We start from the raw sequence: 21,353 nt of genomic DNA on the forward strand, positions 1-21,353 counted from the left end.
CCTTATCATTATATTGATGCATTATCATATCATTATATTAATGATATGAAAAATATTCTGAGGAAACATGACTTAATTGTACAAACATGTAGTGAATTTTCTGAATTTCCAATATGATTTGCCCTTGTCAGGCTAATTTCAAATTAATTTATTTCAAAATTTCCTGTTCCTACTCCTTCTCTCCCAAGTAGTGCTGCTCCCAAGTAGTTGTGCTCTCAAGTAGTTATGCCTTGGATGCCTAGTTTTAGTAGTGTCATATCAACCAACATGCATTGCAGCAGATTAAAATCAGTAGAAAGTGATAAAGGTAAAATTTAACAATGTTTTGTAAGAAAACAATAACATTTCTACCTCAAAGCTATGTGACATTGTTTACATCCGAACAATGTTAGCCCCTATGACTACCCACATAAACTATTCCTGATACGCAGCAGTTTGCTTCTTTATGTCATTTCACCACTTAAAATTTTCAAACTGTGGCCACAATGCAAGCAAGACTGAGTGAGGCAGGCTTTATAAAAAAGAAAGTTATCATAAGCTTTGAATCTGAAACAGACTTCATCTTGAATGTACCTCATACCCTGGATGTTAAGAAATTGAGCAAATATTTCCAAAATTATTAGTGTTTTGTCAAATTTCTTTTTGTATCTGTTAAAAATAGGCCGTATTAGTCATATTGTTTTACGCAACAGTGATAATGTCTTTTCAAGACACCTATGCACATAAGGATATAAATACTGAAAAAAAAAACATAAGAAGTTGCATGTTTGGGGTAAGAAAATTATTAAATGCCAGTACGAGGCACAAAACCCCCTAAGAAATACAAAAATAAGCTGAAGTTGTTTTAGGAAAATGTGTGAAAATAACAAGTGTGTGTATGTTTAACTTTTGTCATTTCTGTTTATTCCTAATGCAGCCTTTTATTCTTTACTTTTAATGCAGACCTCTTCCAGCAGTTTCACAGTTTATGAATTTCTCTAAAAGGCAATTACCTCATGTATTGAAATCTTTCTGTAGGATAGAACAAATTAGTCTACAGTGAATTAGTCTTCAACTAATTTTTTTTTTTTTTGCTATCTTAATAAAAAAGTTAAATATGCAGAACGTCACAATTTCACAGTAAATATCCCCGCTAATAGAAAAAGACAATCAAAATTTTCTAATCTTGGGCTAATAAAGACTTGACTTCATTTAGAAAAGGTATGTGTTTTTAAATAAAAGTAACATGCAATCTGTAAATACAGATATATGCAATTTGAAAAAAATGAATTACGGTTTTACATGTTCTGTACATGCTATCATGTAATATGATTACTGTCAGTCTTTAGTCATTGCACATACTAAACTGTTATGTCTTGTTAGGAATTACCTTGTTGCCCTCCTGTTTGCAAGTAAAAACATTAGAATTCTTGAACATATAAACCCAAGATATTCTTAGTTAACATAAGCTGAAGTTTAGGTAAGTTAAAAGTACAAGCAAAATGCCAAAACAATGTTAATGCTGTCTTACAGCGACATGTTTCAGTAAGTATACAGCTTTGACTTAGGTATTCCAGCCTGCGTGGTCTCAGACTGTATTAACTCTTTTTATTTAATGAAATGTTAGAGTTTGAGGGGTTGGGGTTTTTTTTTTTACTTTTATCTGCTTGTGATATCAGCTGGATTCATAATGCTTGCTTTGGAGGTAATTACAGCATTTTATACACTTTTTAGATAAAGAAATACATTCAAGCTTAATCTTACTTCTCTTTTCATGTATTTTAATTTTGGAAGAAAAAAGTTAAATGTTAAAAGTCTGAATCTTGGAAGAATTCATATGGGGCTCTTACGTGAGCTCTTTTATTACAGGAAAAAAAAAAGACACTAGATATTCATGTAATAAAATAGCTCATTATTCCAAATTATGTAGACAGCTAATTTGATGATGATTATATTTTTGCTGTGGGAAATTAAAGTGAAAATTGGTTATTTGACTATACATATTCTAAAAAGGTTGGGTCTACTCATACAGGAAATTGAAGCTTTTTTTTTTTTTAGGCTATATTCTTGGCCCAAATTCTTAATTGTTTGTTGGTCTTCTATTTCCTTTTTTTCTGAATTAATTAGTAAATGAATGTGGAAAACTTTTAATCTAGCTTCTCATTTAGATCATTGAGAATCAGCTGGTATGGTAAAATTTCTTATCCTCTTCATATGGATAAATGCAAACTTCACTATTTGAGAGGGAGTTCAATGGCATTATTGTGAATGATCAGTATCCATGGTCATGGTGAGATTATGTTCTTAGAGGTTTGTAATAAGGCCTTCATAGGCTGCTGCTGCCCTCTTTTAGCTATCAGAAGGAACTGGGGTATGCATGATAGCAAGTACAGTTAGTACAGCCAAATTTTTCAGCTGATTTCAGGCTAAGAAATTTTATATGTTTTGTCTAGATAACCAATAGGGGTTTTAATTGTTTTTCCAGATCCATCATAAGAGCATAGAACATTGTTTGGAGGAACAATGGGGTCTCCCATTAATAACCTTCTAGTAAACAGTGTTCGTTTTTTAAAAAAAGGATATTTCAAATCCAGGGTTTTTTTGCATTATTATTTGTAGTCCGTGTTCTCTTTTTAATCAGCTGAACTTTACACTTTTGACCCTCTATAACCGTGGATAACCAAACCACACAAAAAAGAAAGACTTGTGGTCTTGATTCTTCCCACTCTAACTTCAGCACTTACCTTATACCCTCAAATGTGGACCCTTGTTGACCTAGTGTCTTTGTATAGTCCGGGCAGCACAAGTAAGAAGGATGTTCCGTCAAAGCATAAATCAAGATGAAATTATACATTATGCCCGAGTTGACCCAATAGCTATAACAATGCCTTACCTCTTTGCCCCTGATTCTCTTTCTCTCTCCCCCTCTTGTACCAGCTCTGGCCTATCTCTCATGGTGCACTAGGACCATTCAGATCATGGAACAGAAACCTAACCTGACCAAAAAAAGAAAACCAGAAAAGTGAATTGCTGTCTGTTAGGTTAGCCATTTGAATCACCTTTGGAAAGGGTCCAGCAAGGAAAACAGCAAGTAAAAATATTTATATGTAAATATTACTTACCTGTGAAAAAGAGGGGATTTTGTGTCCAGAACTGTAGAGTATAGCACACCAAGCTTCTGTGCCATCCTTTATCTGCATCCAGACTTTATCCTTGTGTGCATATAATGGGAATCTATAACTTAAAGGCACCGAAGTGCAGTTCTCTGTTAAGTGCTAAAGTTAAGTGGGATGAATCCACTCAATCTTTTTTAGCTGAAGCTCTTGATCCATGATTCCTTTTATCTGTTTGTTTTTTTTTTTTTCCTTCTCTTCCAACAGTCAGCCTTTGACTAAAAGAAATATTTACCATGAGCTCTGTGATCTTGGCACTTCCATTGCCTTTCATGCTTGATGCAGTTGTTAGTATTTTGGAACATCAGAAGTAAAATTTTAGACTATCCATTGGCTTGCAAACTTCAGATGAAAACTTGGAAGGACAGTCTGTCAGCACTCAGATGTTTGGCAAGAAGTTTTAGTAATCATTTTCTGAGGTTACGTTTAAGAGGTTATAAATTTGCTATGCTTTGATGTATGGCATTGTACTATTTCTTCACATATTTAAGATGCAGACATATCATAGTAAAGAAAACCAATAACGTGCACAATTAAATCTATTTATTTTAGCTTTTCCAATTTAAAGTGCAGAGTGTAGAAACTGACTTCTAAAATCTTGAAAATTAACAAAGTGTTCTTTATATTTTTAATGTGTAGTTCATAATCCATTGGTTTTGGGGGAAAAAAAAACAGAGCAAGTATAACAAATGGAGAGGTTCTTTTTATGTTTTATATAGAAATATTCTAGGAGGCAAGAAAAGAAACAAAAATGAGACAGTGGTATAAGAGATACCAATAGAAGGCTTTAAATAGGTATTCCACTAAGTGCTAAGATCAGTTTCCTTTTATATGAATTTAAGGGAGTTAACTAAATTTACACTACCTTTTTTTTTAAACTGCTTGAAATCACCTGTTGGCAATGCAGTCTGGCAATACAGTAATTTTTAATCTAGAAAAGTAAAACTAATATTGTGAAACTATTGTAGTGAGAAATAAAAGGGTAAAATTTATGACATAAACAGTGCAAATGAAGGCTGTTTATAATACTCGTTAATTTCCTATAGTGCAATTGTTTATGCAGACACGATTAGCTATCAGCACATGAATATTATATACTGGTTAAAAAGATACAAAAACCTGCTGATATTTTATCTCCTTTACACATCTGTGCACTTGTGATACATTAGCAGCTGTGCATACAAGTGATAGAATGTAAACTGGCTGAACTAGTCACCTGCCTTATTGACACATTCATGTGTTACTGTGCCAAAGCTCTTCAAGTGAAGTTAGCAACCAGAAACCAGGCTCTGGCTATCTGCTACGGGACAAAGTAGAAAACGTGTGGTAGTAGTTTAAATAAACCTATTTGATATCAATCAGTTAAATGGATACAGACACATGGGGTTTGATTGCTATTTGTTTACTTAAATCCAGTGAGCTTATGTCAGTAAATTGTTGTGTCGCTCTAATCGAATTGAGCGCTAAATCTGTCTAAATATGTGTACCTGAATTGGTATGAATCTTCAACTAGACAAGGTTAAAATTTATTTAGGTTAGCCACTGCAAGCTCCTATTCTTTTTAAAACATATTAAAGTATAAAAAACTCTTATTGAGCTGTTCTTGCTGAGAATAGTCTACCAGGTTAATATTAAAATGCTAATTGCGTACGTGATTGTTATGTTGAACTTATTTTCCAATTGGCAGGTCAGAAGCTTTCCAAACCTGATGTATAACTCACCATTTATGAGTAAACCTAATGTTTTTCTTTTACTACCATGTATCTCTTCCCCCTTTCCAGGTTTTCACGGTTTCTTAACAATATGTCAAAATAATCCTGTTTAGTAACTGAATATTTCTCTGGCCTTCACCACAGTAACTGAACACCTCACAAATATTATCCTCACAACTTAAAGCAGGAGAAGTATCACTACCCCTGTTTTGCAGAAGCAACAACCACAATGAAAGAAATAGTGGTTTGCCCAAAACTCCCCAGAGTTTGTGGTAGAGTTTAAGAGTTCATGTGTCCTAATGCAGTATCTTAATCACAGCCATTCTTCTTTCCTTACGTGTTTCAGTTCAAAAGCCCAAAAAGAAAATCTCCTTAGTGTTTATTTTTCCTAACTAGACACAAAATTAACTCTTTTCTCTAAGTCATCTTCTTATATGTGACCTGATTGTAATTTGGAAGTAGTTTCACAAACAAATTACGTTTTCACTCTGTATTGTTCTGAGAATGTACATTTACATTCATTTTTTAATCCACATCTCGTGAAAAAGGCCACTTTCCAAAGTCCTGTGAGTCTCCTAAAAATGAAACCTATTTATTTGAACTGTAGAATGGATATTTTATGGTATTTTATATTATATTTTCTGAAAAAGGAGAAAAAAAATCAGAGCAGGCTGGAGCTCTTATGTGAATGAGATTAAAAGTGTAGCTTATTTTGTCCAAGCAAACAGAGGATCTGACGGGGTACAAGAAAAAGAGATAAACATAAGGCAGCATTGTGTAGGTAATAAGTAAGAACAGAGAAAAAGGCAGAACAAATGAGATAGATAGAAAGGTGAAGTTAAGAACAGAAAATAGTTATTTCATTGTCTTTAAAATGCAGAAAATCCGACTTCTTTTTTTGTTTTTTAATAAATGATCACCAAATGCATTTTCCAAGTGTGCGTAAAGTTGAAGAGGGTCCACGTGATCAAGCAGGAGGAACAGCTACTAATTAGTCCTATTAGGATATGCATAGTGTGTTAATGGCTCTAAGACTTTTTCAGAGAGCTTCTATAAATGATTAGGCTAAGGTTCCGAAGGATTTATATAAATCTTGATGAATGTTGGACTTTAAACATGGCCACATGAATTACCAGAAGCATTTGCAATTCTGTGATATTGTTCCAAAATTGTAATGTTTCCAGTGTCTGAGAATCTAGTAATCTCTGTGCTTGCACATACTCATGTCAGTATCCTGCACAAAACCCTGTTACTTATCAATAGTTATCCTCTTATCTGGCCCACAAAAGTGAAAGAAAAGACAGGTGCTTTTATTCTTCTTTTCCTCTTTTGAGGAGAAGCAAGGTCTCCTGAAGTATCTGTGCTTTACCTTACTTTGACTAGGTACTCCTATATTCTCATGTTTATCTTTCTTAGTTTCGTATTCTCTTTGGGGATTGCCCCTCACTGCTAAATTCTCTTTGCCCAGAGTTTCATTCCATCTCAGCAATGACCCTGAGGATTCCAGATGAGTTTTCAGCATTTTATTATTAGTCATACTTTAAAGTATGGCTAATACTATCCTTAGCTGTAATTAAGTAATGCTGAAGAAGATTGACTAGAAGTAACCTAGGACAGAAAGCCAATGTGTTGGATTTAGGAACCTGGAGAGTAGCAACAGCTGCCATCTGCAAAAAACAGAGGTAGAGAGAAGTTCAGAGGCTCATAAAAAGCTTTGGAGTCATAAGGGGGAGGGCAGTACGTGTTTAATCAGGGGTGGAAGCTTAGTGGATAAAAGGAGAAAACTGCTTTGTTGGGGGAGAGGGGAAGGAAGGAGTATCTGCAGGGGTTGGGAAGACACGACTGAAAAGAAGTGATTGGTAACAGGTGCCTTCAAACAATCTCTAGCTCTGCCTCTTTCCCCTCTTTTCTGTGTAAAAGATTGTACATGATAATGTCAAAATTATTTGTGTTTCTAAAGTGAATGACTTCCTGCTCATCTATGTGCTGCAACTTGTTTTATATAAAAAAAAAATGCTGATGTACAATGCTTAGCTCTCTTTTTAAATGTTAAACCACAGAGTAATTATCATTTTTCTTACGCTACGTTTATGTTCCAAGATTCTAGTTTCTATTAACGTTCTGCATGTTTTCTAAGTAGATTACAGGGACATTTCTGCATCACAAGTAAGCCCTGGAGCTATTCTCAGCTTAAAGCTTGGAGAAACAAAGTGACATTTACATTGCTAAACAAGTGTAGAGAAGTTTCTGGCTCTCTTTTTACATGGAAAAATATGCTCCTAAGCAGTATTTCTCATTTTTGTTATCTATTTTGTTGCTGTCAAGCTTTAATAAAACTTGAATTTCCAAATAGTACTGAATTTAGGAAGAAGGAGGACTTAACAGCTGGGTACATTCATTCTTTTCTTGGACCTGTATTATTGAGAATGTCTTACTAGTTTTCATATATATATTTCTTAAAGAATTATCTTTCCATTCACAGTGGTATACACTAAACAATTGTGTACTAAATGGTGATTTCTACTCAGCAATTATTTTTTTTTTAAGAATCTTAGAAACCATGATAATAACACAGGGTTTAGTTATGTCAAATATAAATACATTTTTTGCTCTCAAAAATAGGAATTTTCATAGGCAAAATACAACTTATTTATGGATTATGGGATGCAATTGGCATGTGTATTTTAAATTATATGTTTTTGAGAGAGCCAGAATCAATTAAAGTGATAAACATTTAAATAAGAAATTTTGGCCGTTGAACAATCTGAAATTGTTCAGATTTTCTGAACATTTAACTAGTGTCCTGTTACATTCATTTTTTCTGTATTGGCTATGAATATTTCCATCACATTCTGCTGCTTATCCATCTGTGTAAAAATTTTACTTTTGTTCACTTTATGGTAGCATTTGAATATTTCCAAGTGGAAAGTGAATTTAAATACTCTGCAAGAAATACCAAAGACAGGGAGAATCAAACTAAAATGTTACCCTCTCAGAAAAGACAGGAACTTCTACATAATAATTTATGCGAATAAGGCTGTTTTGACATATTAACATTTTTAGCATCTGTTTCCTGTAAGTAGAACTTACTCAAGAAAGCATGCTTTTTATTAAACTTGAATTTGAGTAAATGAATGTCACAATGGCTCAGATTAAAAAAAAATATTTGGGGATTTAGTCCTAGTTATAACTACAAATATATTTCTGATCTTCAATACAAAAAGTGAAAAAAACTTTCAGAATTTGACATGCAAGTTCTGAATTATGAGATAAATTATTTCCTATTTTTCTCAAGAAGTTAGATTTAACTGTTAAGAACAAATTTAAATACAGCTGAAATAGGCAGAGATTTTTATGTATCTAAAAAGACAGAAGCTGTTCACTGCAATGACTGGGCCATTTTATTATTGCCCCAGTTCTAATGTATTCACCTTATAAAACTGGAATTAGTTTGCAGATGCATATAGTCACAGATCTGTCAGTTCATTTTAAGCTTTTATATGCACTGGGATATAGAGAACTCCCGAATTAAGTGTAGTGCAGAGAAGCTATCAACATCCTGCATATGGTCTGGCATCTTTCCACCACCCAGTTATCAGGTTCATTTGTTTGATCAGGACATTTCATACTGTTTTCCAGTTTCCAGCTTTACAGTGTGTACCCATGTGCCTAAGATGACCATATGTGCAAATCTCACACCAGAATTCTTTCTGACTTCTCGTATTTCCAGCACAGCTGCAGTTGAGGATGCAACTATGTCAAATACACTCTGCCTTACATGAGGGATTAAACCATGACTTGGGATGTTTTCTTAATTACATAGGTGGTTGTTAAAATCTTCTTTGAGCTCTGTTATGCATGTAGGTTCTACTCCTGATAGGCACAAGCCCAGAGCGTTCCACTGTTGAAGGTGAATTTGCACCATTCGTGCCACTGCATCCTATCCATCTGCAGTCCTAAATAGTGGAAGGGACTGACTTACCATTTGCTTCATTTTGCTCTCCCGTCAAAATGGACGCTACAGAATGTCTTTCTACTATTTCACACTTTGTCATCATTAATATTAATGTCCAGTGTTGTTAATTCTGTGCTAATAGCGTTGGTCTTTTTTCCACTTTCTGCCAAAAAAGGGAGACAAATAATTCATCCCAGTTTATAGGCTACAGCCCTTCTGCAGTGTGTTTCTAGCTGTTTGGCAGAAATAAAACCTGTCAAGAACAGTTTAATTCTTTGTGTGAATTGTCAGTATTTCTAAAGAGGAGACATTCTAGGTGCTACTTTTGCTTGAGAGTCTCATTCCTTGATAATGACACATATATGTCTCCTTTCTCTAAGTGTACCGTACTCAATTTTTTTCTTCAAAGTGCTGTATGCAAGTCATTGCACATGTTGAAAGGTGGAACCAGGTTCTATTTCGGTTCTCTGGTCTGTTGCTCTCCAGAAATATGTCAGTGACTTGATGTTCTATGCCAACAATCTGCACAGAAGGCTCCGTTTGTTTATCTCCATTTTAACTGGTGAACTCCAATGATATTAAAGAGTACTACCAGTGTAAAGATGATCTGAGAAGTCGTTTGTCAAGTCAAGTGACAAAGTAGCAGAGATGGATCTTGCCTAATTTTAAAAATCTGTAGTGTAGATGTCTACATCTGAAAATCGTCTAGGCATTTTTAGTCAGAAAAGAAAAACAGGCACTATTACAGTGTGATTTACCATGTCCTCATCTGAAATCAGCAAAATTAATTGTAATCTATGAATTTCTCACCCCTAGCTATATAGAGGACTCAGACAAGCTAGTTTGCCTAGGTTTAAATATTATTACTGAAGATATCTAAAGGGCAATGTGAGGAAGTCCAACGAAGTATCTGGTCACATGTTCCAAAGCTGAACTGCAACCAGAGCTCTCAAAAAGATCCCTCTCCATCTTAGTGTCAGCTGTTAAATGATGCAACTTTATTTTTAACACACCTTTACTTTCACAGAAAATCACAGTAGGAATCTAAGAAGGATCCAAGTAAGAAAACACACAGACTTCATAGAGGACAATATCCTTAGTATTTTCTCTACCGTCATCTTATATGCCCATCAAGCTTGACGCTACTGAACACCCTGAGACAGACAATTGTGAAGATGGTTCCTTCTGAACCACCCTGCCCTACCCTTTTCAAGGTTGAGATCACTTTCTCTCAAGAAGGAGTTACAGGAAGTATAAAATTATTCTTTTTTTCCTCTGAATCCCAAGAACATTTGTATATTGAACATGAACTTCTAGTTCTTGAGAGACTGAGAAATAATTTCTGAAATGTCTTCTTTACAAAACACTGCCAAATGGATATAGCATTCTTAAATACTGGTTTAGGTTTCTCAAATCAGTATTCTTTAACATACCCATAACCTCATCTTCTGAACTCTGCTTTTCCCTGTGCTGACTTGTTTGAAGACTACAATACCTGCCTAAATGGGAGGATATGTGCATGTGAAGACAGATTGCATTGACTTAGCACGAACATGTTTTTCATCCCAGTACGGCTGTCTTCCCTCACTTGCATGTTCTATTATAGCTATTGGTTTTATTGTTGTTGTTATTTTAGAAGTTAATATAGCCAGAACAGTCACCAGACTGCTACTGCTAAACTCAAACCTACTATTTGGCTCCCACATTGAGAAGAGTCCAGTCTCTGGACTCAAGGTGTAGTGCACTAAGTCTCCCATGAAGCGATTTTTTTGTCCAGTCCCCTCTATGCAAGGGGGGCTGTACAGTCAGCTGTTCTTGGACCTAAAGACAGTGCTGTCATCTCTCAAGTTTCTCCAGACTGGATACATATTTTTATTTTGAGTTATAATTTAATCACATGGGGACCATATGGCAGTTAAAAGCGAGGAATACAAGCTTTCCAAAGGAGGTCCTGAACGTACATGCTTTACTCTAACAATACAGCAGACTTACCGATTGGGGGTGGGGACACACATCTCAAATCATCATCTTAGTGCTTGACTCACAAATTCTGAGAGACCTTAAGTTTTGATCAGCAGCTTTGAGGGAGACAAACCACTGTTTTTATCCCTCCTTCAGCTGATTTTTCTGGTTTTGTCAGTGAAATTGGTTTTCTTATTTAAAGATCATAGTATTTAGCGCCTTTTCTGTGTTTCCATTCTTTTACTGGGAATTTACGCTGTTCCTTCTCTGGGAACACTTGTCAGTCAGCAAAATTCAGTGGTTCTGCCAGAACGTGATACATTTTCTAGGACAAATTTCTTGTTCAGCTTCCACAATACAAGTTCTCTGCTTCAAAATGGAGTTCTAATCCAAGGTGAAGTTTGCAATCATAAATTCTATATGTAAAGCTAAAAGTAGAATACCGTTTGTCATGGCAAAGGTTCAGTTAACTGTACGTGCTATTGTTACGGTCACTTTTGCTTTAGAGGATATTTTTCTGAGTGCGGTAACCATGGGCTTTACTGCATGAGGAAGGAGCCAGATGGACCTGACACCCATTGGCTTCTTCTGTGATGATTTTAGTGATATGAAAAAACATTTTATTTACCATCAGAATGAATTATCTTCAGGCTAGAAAGGCAGATGTCTCTTCCTACTGAGCATTTCCAACTGTTCAGTTTGACCTATGTAAAGCTTCTTTTTAAGATCATTGTATGGAGATTATTTGAAGGTGCAAGACATCCCTGCCATAAGAATATATGAATTAACATTTATGTAATTGATTCCTGTAAGCCAGTTGCTTTTTCTTGAGACTGTTATTCTGCATCTGCTTCCAGAGCATGATATATAAATAAATATCATTTTAACTGTTTTTATAAATTTACATATTTATTATAATTATAGACACACATATATAACGTTAAGTGCCTTTGCAAGCTTTTGAGTGCACAGAGGATTCTTTCTTGCTTTGATTATAGTTACGTGACAGAGACAGTAAGAAGAAAAATCTTTATACTTGTTGACAATCCACTGAAAAGAAACAGAATTACTATCTTAATAAATATCTATTGTGCTTAATGTAGGCAATTTTTTCATATACTTTTTCAATTATTTACTTGATAAAACAGCATTCCTTTTTATTCCTCAATCATTTTCCATATCAGGCAATTCTTTTTCATTTTGTTTTGATTATGTAAGTTATGATTTCGTTATAATATTTAATATTATACTAATTTTGAATTTTTGTAGTACTGAATTAGGAAACTGTAAGATGCTTCTCTGGTACATGTATGTTTGAATGTGTATCAAGGACAACAAAAGCAATATTAATAGAGATCCCTTTATAGTCTCTATAACTTGAAATACATTTATATTTTATATTCCTGCATGCCTTATTTTTGCATTTGCTTGTCTCTATCTTCTAGTTGCATTGCTAGTTGAAGGAATCAAATTTTATCCTTCATATTCCCAAACTGATCTTCAGTCTCCGTTTTTCTAGGTACTATTTCAATTATCCATAATCAATACATAAAAACAATTTTAAATAAAATATAACTTATTTTTACTTACTTCAAGATCAAACATCATAATAAGAATCTCAGATTCTTCTGAAATACGAGTAATATGATCAGATAGCATCCAATTATTTTGCCTTTTTTACTTTACCTTTTAAAAATGATTGACACTTCTTTGGTTTGGTTCCTGTAACACTGTTTTAAAGCTTGATGATTTTAATATGGTATAGAGTTTTTGCAGACTGTAAGAGTTCCACAACAACAGCACTGATAGCATTCAGTCTAATAAATTAACAAGGTAGAGTTAGGGAAAAATCCCAAAACAGAAAACATTTTAATTAATGAACATAATGGAAAAGATTGGTGCCTATCCTTTGTCTGTACCTAAATAACTCCTTCTCTGTTTGTGTATTGGCACACAAAATTGCTTTTGCTATTTTTAACTAAGGTCGTTGGACATCACAGTACCAAAAATAAATTGAAATAAGCAAGTAAGTTCTTCTGATACTATCTACAAGGCCATACGTGTTACTTTACCTCATCTCCTGCTACATCGTTCCCATTGTTCTCAGTCCATTCATTCTAATCACTTATTTTGATTTCTGGCTACTTTCTAGTTATGTATGCAAAAATTTCAATGATTCTTTTGTAGTTCAAGTAATCTTCATTAAATGTGAATTAACGTGCATCAGGAAATGGGATACTGGATCGTAGATTGTTCTAAAGTATGAACCTATGTATGTTTAGGGAAACTTATACGAGTAGACAATCTGTGGCGTGAATGCCTGTTCTAAAAATGCAGTTCTTTTTAACACAGCAATTCGATACTTCAAATACATGTCCAAGGGGAATTAGGATTGCACATTGGCTATTCAGGATGAAAGTTGTTTTAGGTGAAGTAGAAGGCTGAGAAAAGTAAATGATAAGGACACTGAGGTGAGAAATGGATTCAGCTTATGACAACTAAATTTAGGTATCTAAATGGAGATGTCTGCGGTGAGTCAAGCATCTTACTTTGCTTTATAGTCAACAGCAGCCTAGTCAATATGGGTAGTGTTGTTACAACACGATTTGGACACACCAATAGGTGTCCACTTCTGAATTAGTTGAATCACTTTCCAAGCTACACTGTCTGTAATGGAAAATTAGATTCCTAGCTCATGTGTGGATATTTAAGTTTAGACACATAAATTTAGGTGTTATAAGCTTGAGTTAAATCCCATTTAATGTGTCACACAGCTCATTACTTTGTTTTTTGGCATTTGTGCTGGTAGGCAGAGCAGGTTAGCATCCTTAACAAAAATTCATCACGTTTCTGTGGAGAGGCCTTCAAAATATTTAATAATAGAGTATAGCCCTGATACTTGTTTGTATGGGTGACACTCACTGTACATAAACGGTGTTTTTGTGCCAGCTGCATACTTTAATTTTTTCCTTGTTTCATCTTAACTCACCTTTTCTTGCTAAGTGCATTGTTTTCCGTGTATCTGCACTGCCACATCCCCACAGAATATTGTGTAAGCGAGGAGTGGGTGCTTGTGTTGCCAAAGTTTGGGACAATGAGACCAAAGCTGTAAAGCCAGCACAGAGAGGAGCTGGGTGAATCCAGAGGTGTTAGTACTCATACTCCTCCCAAGAAGGATTGCTGTCTGGCTCTGAAAGCCAAAGCCCTCAGACCTGGAAGCCTCAACACAGTGACACACAGTTTGCACAGCATGGCTTGCTTATACGTCCAGGAGCCAGCGTGGCAAGGACCAAATACCTCCACAGAGAAACTGGGACATGCAGAGCTTTAGCAATATTGTTTCTACAGTTCACTGAGTAACCGAAGGGAATATTGTAAGTAAACAATTTGCATAGCTCTGCCTGGACATAGGACCGTGGACACGACACAGTAGAAACGTATAAAAATTTTAACCATCCATTTCTCTTCACATCTTCCCTTACTTAGTTTATCCTGAAACTAATACATGTCCTCCTACACAAAAGATTCTCCCCATCCATTTTGAACCCTATACCTATTTTCCCCTTTTTTCTCAAGGTCCTGTTCACACTGGAACAAGTTCACATATTTCTGCTAAGCACAATTTCCAGAGCTTCTTTTTCCTTGGTAGCTTTCTAGACCAACTTGCCAGTTTTTAGGATTGGAAAATATTACTGAATCATGGTAGCATGCTAAAAGTAGCAGGTAGTGCTAACGACTCTTTGTTTAGAATTGAAAAGTGAAGCTAAGAATTAAGATAGTGTTCAGGAGCAGAGAAATCTAAAGAGATGGGTAAAATTATTACAGTTCAAGACAGAACTTTGTTTTCAGTATTTCCTTGGTTGAAAACAGCAAATCTCTTGCAAATGTCTTGGGCCAATTTTCTTTTCTTGTTTAGCAGTACACATACCAATGATTCTATTGGATTCAGTGTTTCCTGTGCTATTTTGCCAAGTTTGTTAAGGTCTTTCTCGCTAAATGTGGAAGGATTTTAGAACAAATATTAAGGCAACTTTAGCTAAATTCTCATGATAAATTTGGCTGTGATGCCAAAATAAGTTATTCATTGTGGGCTAATTTGTCATCCCCACTCCCTGTTAGTCCTTCCCATAGCTTCACATTAGATAATTCTCCTGTCACAGGGGAAGCTCATGTGAGAGCTGACTCTCCAGAGCATATTCCAAGTCTGAAAACAGGCAGGGCTGTCAAGTACAGGACAGATTCCGTGAAGTAGAGAAGACCTTAGATTGCCGAGTGGATCTTGACACAAGAGAATTTGACCCTACATATACAGGTTTCAACTCTGTTTCTGAAATAAATCTGCGTGACAGTTTTTGGGTTTTGCCTTGTTCAAACGTGCAACTATTTGGTCCACAGAATAACGCAGTTTAAGTATAGGAACAGCACTTGTTAATGTCAAAACATTGTTTATGTACAATTTAATCTCCTGTGATGGTGTATTTATTTGCTGTATACTTGCTTGAGTTATTTTCATCAAGAAATTCTGTCTATGTGTCGCTTTGGCAACATCTTTGCAGAGTTTACAACTTTGAAAAACATGTTGGCATCAACTATGCAGTCCTTTTAAACAGCTGCTCTGCAGTCATGCTGTTTCAACATGCCACCACACATGGCTGAATTATGCAAATAGTTAATATTAAATGACTGAGATACAAGAACAATTTGTACACTCAATAAAGCTGGTCTGTGGAGTGTAACCTCCGTTCATATAACTGAGTTAGTGTGGGACAATTTAAAGGCAACAACATGATTCGTTTGACTTTGTATCTTGTATTAAAGGCAGCAGTGGACAGTGAGAAGGTATATGGCAGGAATGTTTTAAAAGGCTGAGGGGTTTTTTTTAACTTGTTACTAATAATGCAATGAAAATAGAATGTGCATCAATTTTCTGGCAAGTATTAAGAAATTAAGAAATAGGTAAGATATAACAAATGTTTGTGATTCAGCTATAAATATGAGTTACATTGTTCTGGTTGAGAGATAAGATAGAATGTGAATTACATAGAATGCTAATACACTAACAGTATTGCTTATTGAAGACATCAGCATTTGTAGAAAGCGAGCAAACAAAAACCTTAATAATTAAAAAAAACGTAAAATTGTCTTAAAATTTACTTTGAAAGGCTTTTCTACTGACCTTGCTGTTCTAGTTCTGCAATAATGAATGCTCTAAATAATAATAGTACAATAAATAATAATAATAAATAATACTTTAAATTCTGTAACTTATTTTATAGTAATTACACCCATTACATGTGGGGGGAGAGAACATTAGGCACTAGGTGATGCAAAATGACAAAAGAAGATGTCCAGTTAAAGTCACAAAATATTATGTTTTTTCCTTTCTCACTCTACTGTACGTTTTGAATAATCTGTTTTGTTCAGCTAAGTAGTAAGAAAAGGTTACTTTTTTAATTAATCCGAATTGTTTACAAAGCAAATTACAGAGCATCCAAAAAAGTCTGGATTTCTACATGCTCTTGTTGTTCTTTTCCTATGTTGGAACTTTCATTTTTCACAAAATTTCCTTTCCACTCTGATCCCATTTTTGCTGTAGGTCCTCTTAAGGTTTTTCATTGATTGTTCTTTTCTGATCTGGATATGAAGACACATATATATTTCTAGTAAAGTATTTATAAGACTTCTGTGCAAGACCTAATGCTCAAAAGTACAATTTGTCACAGTCATTCAAATTAGATTTGTAAACTCCCTCAGCCTGACAAAACAAATTCAAAAGAATTCTTTTAAATTAAATGGAAGCTTACGTTAAAAGAGATAGTGGGTTCCTTATTACACAGTAAATGTTCTCTTTTACAGCCTTTAAGCAATACAAAATTTGAGTTGTATAAACCCTATGTGCTTTTTTTATTTTCTTACTTTTACTAGTGTCCAATTAGTAATCTTATTAATTATTGCAAGTATATGTTCATTCTTGTTAGATTTACTGATCCACTTACACATTTAGCTTGGTGAATATAAATTTATTATTAACAAATAAATATTTAATAGGTTCAAATGTAACTTTACTGAATAACTTAGCATTGTTCTTTTGTGGTTTTATAGGAACTAGCCACAATGAAACAGATTCTAATTAGTCTACATGGTAAACGCTATGAACAAAATTTACCTCAGTCTCATATTGATGTAAAAAGTGTGACTGCAAAAACCAAATCAAACCCTTCAGTAAAACTGCTGCCAGAACATGAAGAAGAAAATGTATTTACACCTAAGCCAACATTATTTGTAAGTACTATGATAAGAGTAAGTGCCATAAGCTTTTTTGATAATTCTCCTCACTTTTTAAAAAGAAAAATGTGGGTTCATACTTCAAGGAGATGTATAATTAATTCAGCTGAATACCTGCAGCTCTTTATGGGAATCATCGGTGTTGAGGAGATGATAAATTACAGTTTATGATGTTATTTAGCTATTTGGTAGTTTGTACATCTTAAGTTCACAGCAAACTAGATTTTTTTTTTTTAAAATGCCATTATAATATTACAATATTAATCATAGAATCATAGAATCATTTAGGTTGGAAAAGACCTTTAACATCATCAAGTCCAACCATTAACCTAGCACTGCCAGGTTAAGGGTGGTTAGCAAAATTTTAATAGCCGAAGGGATCCACAGACTATGTGTACAATTTTAAGTCTACCCTGATGATGTATGAGTTGGGTGTGTGTATATATATATTGAGAAGCAGGAGTGAGGAAATAAATGTATTTATGTATACTTATATTCATGTATATATGTATATTAATGCATGTGTGTATATATATCTAAATATATATTAAAAAATACATGCTCAGTATTGATATCACTTCTGTTACTAAGGTTACCTGATATTATAAAACTCTGTTTTATTCCTTTAGAAACTACATGCTTGGATTTAAATACTACAAGTGACCTGCTTCAGATTTAGTGCCTCTAGTATTTGAAAGCTTCATGAAAATGGTTTAGAAGTTTCTGACTATGACTGTGTCTGAATAAGACAGAGAAAAATAAATCTGTCAGACGGTGTCTGATGAATTTAAGAGAGACAAGCTGCAATGCTGAATCAGAAAACAAATCATGACTCTTATTTACACTTCTTGAGGCTACCTTTCTCTAGGGTAGACTGGTTGTATCCACACTGCATCACATATGTGCTATTTTGGTCCAAATATACATCTATGTAATTTTTTTTTCCTTTTTTTCCTGATGGAGGCTTTAAAATTCAGTGTCTTAAACAATATGAGGTTTATAATGCAGCACATCAGGTACTGATTTTATAATACAAAATGTAGGAAATGGTTGCATTTCTTGGACATGATGTGAGGACATTTGGTGATTTTAGGGGTTCAAAATTTGCTTGAATAGTGTTATGAGACTAAACACAGGCATACCCAGTGTTGTCTCGTCCACAATCCTTTCGGTAGTGCTAAATCATATGGCCCAAACTCTGTCTTTGACGGAGCTATTCAGTGATCCAAAACACAGCCAAAATGTGAGCAATAATTAGGTTGCGTAGATGAACCAGGGTTTCAGTGTTTAATCTGTCCTGTCTTACTTAGGGATATAGAAATGGTGTAGAAATCTAGAAAAAATGCTTTTACATTTAGAAATTGTGGCCAATTTCTCCTTGAAAAATTCTAGTGTTTTCAGACTTTGGAGTAGGGAACCAAAAATGGGCAGGTGGCAGGGTTTCTTCTTAGATGGGGAAAAAAGTTAGTAGTCCTGTGAAAATCCTGCTAGTTTAGGTCAATTTCTAGAATTTTAAAAGCTTGCACAAATAGAGCAGATTTATTTTTGTAACTGAAATCTTCAAAATGAGAGAAAGATGGAGGTTAAAACGTGATGAGAACCCCCACCATGAGGCCAACTGAATAAAGTCGATTTTTAAATGGAATGATTATTAAGTCTTGGAGGAAAGAACGAATAGAGAGCAGACAGAAAACGGACCTAGAAAGGGACAAGTATAGGGACAACAGACAAAAGAGACAGTACTCACTAATGCAAGGGATTATACCCAACCCTGAAAGCACAATAGTCCTTACCTTGTTTGACCTCCACTTCTTTAGTTTTATTACTCTAGACAACCAACCACTGAATTTGCCACAAGAATGTTATGCAATCCTGACTGTGTAGCAGTAGCCTATAGGATTATGAAGGCAAGGCAAAGTTGCCCACAGATAATTCTCTGCGATTAAAATACTTTCTACACTGTCATAAAACTGCTGAATTCTTTTATTTTTAATTATATTTTTAAGAAATATATTTCTGCATACAGTGTTGGTCAATTATGGCACACCTAAGATCTCTTTTCTGAGTTCCATCCCCTTCTCAAATGGGAAAGTCAGATGATGCTATTTCAAATGAAATCTATTTATGGCACAGTTAATGCAGGTTTTCATTGTGATAGATATTTTAAAACAAATCATTTACTTCTTACTGTATAATCTCATTTTTATAACCCAGAAATAGGGAGGTTTTAATACAGATATGTAGTAATAATAATTTTAAATGCATAGTCTTGTTTTTAATTTATTTGCATTTAAGCAAAGAACTCAATTATCACTGTGAACTACATATAGGAAGGAAAGAGACTTTAGCATAGATTGCATGTTTTTCTCCTGACTTTCACTGTCTCACAATTAAAACATTCTTTATTTTACAGACAAATAAAGAGGCACCTGTATGGTACAAGAAACTGCAGAAGAAAACATCACCATAGCATTTTTCCAAAATTATTCAAAATAATCCTTTGGGGAGCTTTTCTTTGAAGAAAGTTATTTTCACCATAACGATGCCCTTTTTACCATAAAAGCAAACAACTGTTTTGTTTTTAACTGTTCTTTTATATCTGTCAAATGATCTTATGTGTCATAAAATAATTTTTAGATCTGTCATGTGAATAAAATGTGTGGAAATAATGCACGCAATGGTTTTACTAACATATATTTGAATTTTAAAAGATAAATAAACACTAGCATATTGTACACATTTATAATCTGGGCAGTTAAAGGGCGTGTTATTCAGAGTATTCAAATTAATGCATGTTTCAGCTTTTTTATATTGTTTTTCTTGGACCCCGTGTTTCATGCCACATTCCTTGCAACTATTCTGGCTCATAGAAATTTAAAAAAATATACATGAGTTAGCATCAGATTATATCCTACTTTCTATGAAGGAAATTCATGTCAGGTGGAAAAAAATTAATTTCTTATCATCAGCCTTGATTTGTATAGTTTGTCATTTGATGTTATTTGTTCTATGAAATAGGCATTAAAAATATTCTAAAGAAGCAATAAAATACATCTTAATTATCAGCACTGATACCTAATGGGCTAGATACACTTGCTCTAGTGTAGTTACGTCAGTGTAATAATAAAAATAGAACTATGATGTGTCAGTACTGTAGCATGTAATGGTGAAATGGATAACTTGCCATATTTAATTGTATGAAAATAAGCCCCATCTTCCAAGAACGGAGTCTACTTATTTATTCCACTTGACCATCTATTTAGACTATAGAAAAGGTCTCTAATATTTTAAAGCACTTTTGAGTGCATATGGTACATTTCTATATATAACATAAATATAGATGATATTGTTTAAGTGACTGTATACTGAAAATATTGCTCAGATTTCATTTAAGAGGAAGCTCCTTTTTCTTACCTCCTTTTTCTTTGACAATATCTCTTCAACTGATTCATTGTTCCTACCTGGACATGAACAATAATTATTTACTATATAATACTGAGCTGTATCAAGCTTATGATTCCTAGATACACTTTTCTTCATTTTCCAAACAGCAGGCTGAAGCACAGCAATACTTCCTCTGCTCCAGGTAAGCTTCAGTTTCTTTTTTTTTTTTTTAATAATTCTCAGAGAGTGAGGTAAAAATGCTAGCAATTGCACATCACAGGATTAAAATTATCATTTTGTGAGTGAGGAAGGCCAAGTGTGTAGACAGAGGTAATATCTTTTATTAGACTAACTGGTGTTCACTGGGGAAAAAAATACACAAACCTTTGGGCTCACAAACCTATCTGTACAGACATTCCTGAATAAACTTTGGTTTCCTGAAGTCTAGGGTTTTATCTAACTCGTATTTTTATGTGAATAGAATCATTAACACGTCTTTCATGTGAAACAGCTCCCATATGCAGATACTAATTTTGTAGTTTGCAACAGATATTTTACATGATATTTTACACAGTCCCTGGTTTAACTTACCAAACTATCCTGCTTGTCTGTTATCACCCAGTAATTGATAAATTGTATTATCTAGAGGGACTGTGAGCTATTTTAGGCAAGATACTAGTTGGAATCTTAATGTTCACAGTTTGTTCTCCTATAGTATCCTTATAGACAAATTGTGAGATATGGACTATAAGGTGGGTGGAAAATTGGCTGACATACCAAGCTCAAGGAAATGTGATCAGCAATGCAAAGTCCAACTGGCAACTGGTGAATAGTATCATCCCTTGGCAAGTTCATAGGCAATACCAAATTTGGGGGAGTAGTCTATACATTGGGGGGCAGGGG

The 21,353-nt window shown here is 34.4% G+C and overlaps 1 protein-coding gene across 1 annotated transcript in view; it reads left to right on the forward strand.

The window, feature by feature from the left end:
• The window catches only part of PIBF1 (progesterone immunomodulatory binding factor 1), a gene marked incomplete at its 3' end in the record, with an annotated part of 124,437 nt that extends 104,901 nt beyond the window's left edge, over positions 1-19,536 (forward strand). The window contains exons 17-18 of the mRNA XM_082337938.1: positions 16,884-17,063; positions 19,480-19,536. Coding sequence (XP_082194064.1) covers positions 16,884-17,063; positions 19,480-19,536 — 237 coding nt within the window. The remainder of the gene's footprint in view (positions 1-16,883; positions 17,064-19,479) is intronic.
• Between the last annotated feature and the right edge of the window lie 1,817 nt (positions 19,537-21,353).

Source organism: Platalea leucorodia, assembly GCF_965183815.1.
Source record: "Platalea leucorodia genome assembly, chromosome: 2".
NCBI classification, from domain to species: Eukaryota; Metazoa; Chordata; class Aves; order Pelecaniformes; family Threskiornithidae; genus Platalea; species Platalea leucorodia.